The sequence below is a fragment of the Salvia splendens genome, chromosome 13 (assembly GCF_004379255.2).
Source record: "Salvia splendens isolate huo1 chromosome 13, SspV2, whole genome shotgun sequence".
NCBI classification, from domain to species: domain Eukaryota; kingdom Viridiplantae; phylum Streptophyta; class Magnoliopsida; order Lamiales; family Lamiaceae; genus Salvia; species Salvia splendens.
The window spans coordinates 13,258,127-13,265,356 of NC_056044.1; the positions used below are offsets into that span (position 1 = coordinate 13,258,127).

Sequence of the window (7,230 nt, forward strand, 5' to 3'; positions counted from 1 at the left end):
AATATTTAAAATGTATTCACATTTTCATACAAAATCACATTTCAAAAGAAAGCCCACTTCGTTCGCTTAATTCCTTAAGTGAAATTTCCTCGACTTAGTCTCACTTGATGTGCTACAACGCCCCTTTAGAAAAATAAAGTATACTTAAATCAGCCTTAAGAAACTAATTACTTAGCGTGTATGCATTCCTAAGCGCGTGATCATCTTTATTTCTCTCTTCCTAACTCCATAAAAAAATTTCTTAAGTATTAATTAAATCAAGCAATTAAATTCAATTGGGGAATTTACCAAATTTTGCGATCACTAGTTAAATTCCGGAAATTTAATTTTAACGTCATGAAGTTAAGTAGCGGCTATCCATTATTTAATCGGCTTTATTAGGAAAGCCTATCGACTAAATTATACTTTTAGTCATGCTTGTATTTTTAATTGACAGCCCATTCTATGATTTATTTTATTATTAGTCCATCCTAAATTTAATTAGTAAGACCCAAACTAATTGACTGTTGGTCAAAGTATTAAAATGCCCAACGTAAATCAGTGGCCCAAAAGAATTAAAACCTGTAGTCCAAATGAATTAATTTACTAGCCCAATTCAATTAAATTCATGGTCCAAAAGAAATAAGTTTTAATGGCTCAAATCAATTAAATCCTACACTATGGCCCAAATTCAAAAGAAAAGAAAGCCAGCCTAATTAGTTAAAATTAGTTCTAGGCCTAAGAGCAACCGCAATGGCGGACTTCGACGCGAAATTCCCACGGATTTGGCGGAATTCCGTGGTGGACGTCCGCCATTAGGCCACACACGCGCGGATACGGAATTTGCATGAGGACGTCGCAGGTCCGCGCCCTTCCCCGGAATTCCGTCCTGACGTCCGCCATTGCGTGGACTGTCACGGAATTCCGATTTTTGCGTTAAATTTTTTTTTTGATTTTCTATAAATACGTCCCGTTGAACTTCATTTCATTCGGACCACTTGTTTTAACTAATATCTGTCTCTCTAAACATATTTCTTTTGAATCATCAATGGAGCACCACAATAGCGATTCTTCTCCCGCCTCGGGCGATTCACTGGCGCCGCATTTTCCCATCGGTAGGAGTACGCAATTTTCCCAGTCGATGTCCCAAATTCCGGGGATGCTGCCCCAATCTCAAATGCCATCGGGCATGATGCCGGGGTACTACAACACGTACCCACAGTGGTATGGGATGATGCCCCAGATGCCAGTGGGGTGATGCCCCAGAAGCCGGGGGTGATGCCCCAGATGATGGGGATGATGCCTCAAATGCCGGGGACGATGCCCCAATCTCAAATTCCATCGAGCATGATGCATGGATCGCTTGGAGCTCCTGGGGGGAGTTGGCCGTCGGTCCCCCAATCGCCGGTGGACAACGTCTATCGGCCCTTTATGTACTTACTGTCGAGGGACAACCCGGTGAGTCCTCTTCTTGAGACTCAGTTCATTGGGGTCGACACGTTCTCGTTCGAGGAGTTGGGGCTTTCTCCGGTCCGGGAGACTCCGCCGGCGACAGAGAGGAGGGGGAGGTCAGGGCGAGGGAGGAGCAGGGGACGGGGCATCCCGACGTACGCTGCTGACGTGGGGGAGCGATCCAGCCGGTCCAAGCGGACTATCTGGAGCTCAGACGAGTGCATCGCGCTAGCGAAGGCGTGGATTAGTGTGGTTGAGGATCCATACGTCGGGGCGAACCAGCACATCGACCGGATGTGGTGGTGCATTAGCCAGAGCTACCTCTAGTTCAAACTAGAGGCTGGGAAGCCCCACAGCTCCGAGCAATGCCGGAAATAGTGGGATTGGTTGAAGAAGCCGCTCAGCCAATTTGCCGGCATTTACACAAACAACCTCCGCTAGGCAACCAGTGGCTTGTCCGCCGAGGATGTGAAGCTGCTGTCTCACCACCAGTTCCCCGACTCTGAAAAGGGCTTCGGAGAATTCAATTATTGGGATGTGTATCTCGCGGTGCAGGATTCACCCAAGTTCGGTGGGGGTGTGGAATCCGGCTGGCCGAAGCAGACGAGGATCAGCGCATCCGGAGAATACAACAGCAGTGCTAGTTCCACTGAACTCCCTCCCGCCGATTCAGAGTTCCCCACTCCCACATCCTCCGCCCGCCGCCATCGCCCGATTGGGCAAAGGGTCGCAATGCGTTTGTCGAGGGGAAGTCCCAGAGGTTCCGCCTCCGCCGATGCCCAATCTACGGTAACCACCTAGAACGAGCCGGATCCCGAGAACCCCTCCTATGCTCGCATCGCCGCACACGACGCCTTGTTACTGCGATGTAGGAATGGCGTTCGTCCACCGACCCCCACTACAAGCTGCAGCTTAAACCCGTCGTCAACAGTATGCACCGCGACTTGGGGATCGGCACCCTGACGGATTGCGACGGCGAGGGTGGCGGCGGCGGTGACGGCGGGAGGGGCGGTGACGGTGAGGGAATTGGCGGCGATGGATCCGAGGAGTGACGAGCCGGTTTTTAATTTAAAAATAATGCACTTTTTTTAAATTAATTATGTATTTTTTTTATTGAAGTATGTTTTTTTAAAAATAAAGTGTGTTCGTTTTCTCCGTATTAGCATAGAAATTTTAATTCCGTAAATTATTTACTTCCGGAAATTGGTTAATTTGTGAATTTGTGAATTTTTTTAATGTGGGAATTCCGCCAAGAATTCCTCAGGGGAATTCCGCCACTGTGCAGTGGGAAGTCCTTATGACGTGACAGAGCAGTGGGAAGTCCTTATTACGTGGCAGAGCAGTGGGAAATCCTCATGACGTGGTAGTTGGAATTCCGCGGTGAATTCCGACGGGACATCTGCACCACTGCGGAAGCCCTAAATGAAAAATAACAACTCTCTTCCACCACCACTGTCGGTCTCTCTCTCCCTCATTCTTCTTTCATCAAACAAAATCCCCAAATGGATATTTTCGAACCCTAGCCCCTCTCCCCCTTTCCTCGGTGCATTTTGCCGCTGCACCAACCGCCATACACCGCCGTCTGTGGCACCATCTCCCCCCACCTTCCTTCGGTTCTTCCTCTCTCCTCTCACCTCTCTCCCTTTCTGCTCTAAACTAGATGAATCGCCAAATTAAGAAAAAGTGAATCCCTAGCTTGCTATGAATCCGAAAATCCCCCCTTTTCGCTGCTCGTCGATCACCATTCCGGACGGCACCGACGTCCCGGCGGGATTCGCCGTTGTTAAATTCTAATATCTTGTCCCACATCGGCTTGGTGATGATCCTATCTCTACTATATAAGTGTGGATAACCCTCCCCCTTATGAGGCCTTTTAAGGGGTGAGTGGCCCATTTCTAATATGGTATCAGAGCGGGCCCAAGTCGGTGATGGATTATATCTCTATATCTCTTCTCTTGCCTACCCACGTGATGGAAGTCCGATGTGTCATTCCGGCCCACACGTGAGGGGGCGTGTTAAAATTCATAATTCTTGTCCCACATCGACTTGGTAACGATCCTAGCTCACCTATATAAGTGTGGATAACCCTCCCCCTTATGAGGCCTTTTAAGGGGTGAGTGGCCCATTTCTAATATGGTATCAGAGCGGGCCCAAGTCGATGATGGAGTTTATTTTCTTTATCTCTTCTCTTGCCTACCCACGTGATGGAAGTCCGATGTGTCATTCCGGCCCACACGTGAGGGGGCGTGTTAAATTCTCATATCTTGTCCCACATCGGCTTGGTGATGATCCTATCTCTACTATATAAGTGTGAATAACCCTCCCCCTTATGAGGCCTTTTAAGGGGTGAGTGGCCCATTTCTAATAGCCGTCTGTCGGCCAGCCCCCGCCCTCACGACGCCAGGGACACACCTCCCCGGCGAACGGAGTGCTGCGCGCTCCATCCCTTTCCTCGCCCCGAGGCTGTCGCCGTGCAGCCCACCAACATTGGAGCGCCGCCGTTCAGCCCGCCAGCATTGGAGCTCGGCGGATTCGAGCCGCCGTCGGCACGGAGGGGAAGGCATCGCCTCCGTGGCTCCCTGGACGTGTGCACAGCGAGGTAGCACTTGGCACCGTCGCCGTTCCTCAACCGATTACCGAGCTTACCTTCTTGTTTCTGAAGCTAAGTCCCCCCCTCTCCCCCTTTTGTGCTCTTGTTAATTTATCCCTTTGAAAGTTAGTAGTCTTAGGTGACTCTTACCCCATCGTTAGGAGTCTAGTTGGAAACGGTGGAGGGTTCGTTCATTGCATTCAGGCCAGATTTCAGTACCTAATAACCTATGTTCTCAACCACGGCAGTAGCTACGTTTAATATTCTATGGGCTGCCCTTAGTTCCTATGACTGTGATTTTTGGTGGTTAACATGGTATTCAATATGATGCAGGGCCTGGTGTTGTTGTGTTATTACTACTTCTCTTGAGATTCAACATGTCATTTGAAGTTCTAGGTTTTTGAGGTCTCTATATGAATGGGAAAGTCATAAGGGTAAAGTGTGTTGTTACCTCTTGAAGGGAGGTTCTGCTCTTGAGGTTACTGATTTGCACTTTGGATTTCCCTTGCTCACTTAACTGCTATGTTGCTGAGATTTTTTAAATATGTAGAAGGGGAACTTGATGAGTGTGAAAGGGTAATAGGCAGATATTGGTGTACTTTTTAGGGAAATAAATGAGCTGTCCACCCTCTTTGTATTAACATTACAGGAGATCCCTTGTTGGTGATCCTTACTACTCCTTTCGGTTACTTCATTCATCTCTTTCTTAAAGTATAATTACTACCTTCATTATGGTTACTTGTTTGGATGTGCAAGGAGTGCAAGTGGCTGTTAGGAACAGGTGCAGCAGGTGTACATGGTGGGGGTGCAGAGTTGCAGGCTGTTGACTGAGATCTGCATGGCTGCTGCAGTTGTAAAGGGCTGATCTTGCCTCATGGCAGCCTTCGGTTAGGGCTGGGGAGAGTGCAGGAGCTTGCAGCCACCTATCCTTGCCTATTTTGGCAATCCCTTGGTCTTCATTAAAAAGGTGGCATTGTCCCTTACTTTCACTTAATTTGTTTGCTAGCTTTTGGTAATTCAAATGGCTTATTTAACTTTGTTTAGATTTTGTAAGAGTTGGAAAAGAAATGGTTGGCTGGAAAACGGGCCTCCTGCGACATGGGCCCGCTGCCCTCGGCCCGACGGGCCGATCAGAGGCAAGGTCGCGGTGTGGTGTGGTTTGGCTCGGGTAAAAGAATAGATTCAAGACGTTTTCACTTTGACATTCTTATGTATTATTTTCTTTTATTTTTAATATTATATGTTTTTTGTAAGCTAAGACATAGCTTGAAATGTAACTATTGTAATTTATTCACCTAACAAAATAAACGAGCACATATTCGTTCTTTAATCGCACTTCGCGCTTCTCTTCATTTCTAGATCGATATTAGTCATTAATCAAGCAACTGAACATAAAGGTTGTATGTTCCTCGTACTCAAAGTAATTAGGAAATGGTATTCGCTCCGTAGTTCGATAATTATTCTAAAGGTTACGATAATTAAATTGTGGCCATTACATTCTACCCTCCTTAACGAAAGTTACATCCCGAAATTTTGCTTAAGTCATTCGAAAAGCTCCAAGTACTTCTCTTTCATTTTGTCTTCAAGCTCCCACGCAGCTTTCTCGTGACCATGATGCTTCCATAGGACTTTCACTGTTACAATAGCTTTATTCTTCAACTCTTTTACTTTCCGATCCAAGATTGCTTCTGGATTTTCTTCATAGCTCAAATCTGGTCCTAACACCATTTCTTCTTGGTGGACTACGTGTTTGGGGTCGAACACATATTTTCTCAATTGTGATACATGAAAAATGTTGTGCACATTTCCGAAGCTCGGCGGAAGTGCCAACCTGTACGCCACAGGATTGAATTCTTCCAGTATTTCATAGGGTCCGATAAAACTCGACCTTAGCTTGCCCTTGACACCGAACCTTGTTATCTCTTTTTAACAAAGATACTTTCAGGAAAACTTTGTCTCCCACCTTGAACTGTAGATCGGTTCTGCGAGCATCTGCGTAAGATTTTTGCCTATCTTGAGCTTCCTTGATTCTTTCTCGGATCTGTCGGCCAATTTCTATCATCTCTTCCACAGAGTCCGGTCCAAGAATCTTTCTCTCGCCGACTTCATCCCAGTAAAGCGGTGATCTACATTTCTTTCCATAAAGTGTTTCATACGGGACCATATTTATAGTTGCCTGATAACTGTTGTTGTAAGCAAACTTTATAAGTGGTAGTACTGGCTCCCAGTTTCCTCCACGGTCGAGCACTACGGCTCTCAACATATCTTCCAATGTCTAGATCGTCCTTTCGGACTGCCCGTCCGTCTGTAGGAGGAATGCGATACTGAAATTTAATTGGGTGCCTAGCTCTCGTTGCAGGCTTATCCAAAATCTAGAAGTAAACTTTTAATCACGATCTGAAGTGATCGTTACCGGTACGCCATGCAAGCGTATGATCTCCTGTACATAGATCTGAGCCAACTTCTCTGATCAATACGTGATACGGATTGGTATAAAATGAGCACTTTTGGTGAGGTGATCTATAATCACCCAGATGGCCGTATTTCCTCATTGGGACTTTTGCAGTCCCGTCACAAAGTCCATTGCAATGTGCTCCCATTTCCATTCTGGAATCTCAAGGGATTACAATTTCCCATATGGCCATTGGTGTAGAGCCTTCACCTGTTGACATGCCAGGCATCACTCGGCAAACAACGCTATGCTCCTTTTCATGCCGTCCCACCAGAATTGTTTCTTCATGTCCTGGTACATTTCGTACTCCCAGGATGGGCAGTGTATGGCGTCTTATGAGCTTCACTCATGGTCTCATTCCTAAGCGCCTCGTCAGTGGGTACACATAGTCTTCCTTCAAAAGTAAGGGCGTTATCCGCTTCCTCGTGGTAACCTTCTTCCTTCCCCGTTTTCACTTTCAGGCGTACTTTCTCTAATGCTTCATCGCGTCCTTGAGCTTCGATGATCCTGGCTCTTAAATCTGGTTCTATTACCAAGGTGGCGATTCTATTGTCCGCCGTCTCCGGTGCTCTTACTACCTCCAACTGCATTTTAGCAACTCACGTATGGGCTCTTCATTCTGTGAGAGAAAAGTGACCAATTGGGGCGTAGTCTTTCTGCTCAAAGCGTCTACCACTACGTTCGCTTTTTCTGGATGGTAATTTATACCACACTCATAATCTGTTACTAGTTCGAGCCATCTGTGTTGCCACATGTC

The 7,230-nt window shown here is 46.7% G+C and overlaps 1 protein-coding gene across 1 annotated transcript; it reads right to left on the reverse strand.

Moving 5' to 3' along the window:
• Positions 1–5,563: 5,563 nt before the first annotated feature.
• On the reverse strand, positions 5,564–6,284 carry LOC121760519. Its single transcript, XM_042156176.1, has 2 exons — positions 5,953–6,284; positions 5,564–5,852 (listed from the first exon to the last, which is right to left on the reverse strand). The coding sequence occupies exons 1-2, from the start codon at positions 6,282–6,284 to the stop codon at positions 5,564–5,566; spliced, it is 621 nt and encodes a 206-aa protein (XP_042012110.1).
• Positions 6,285–7,230: the final 946 nt, after the last annotated feature.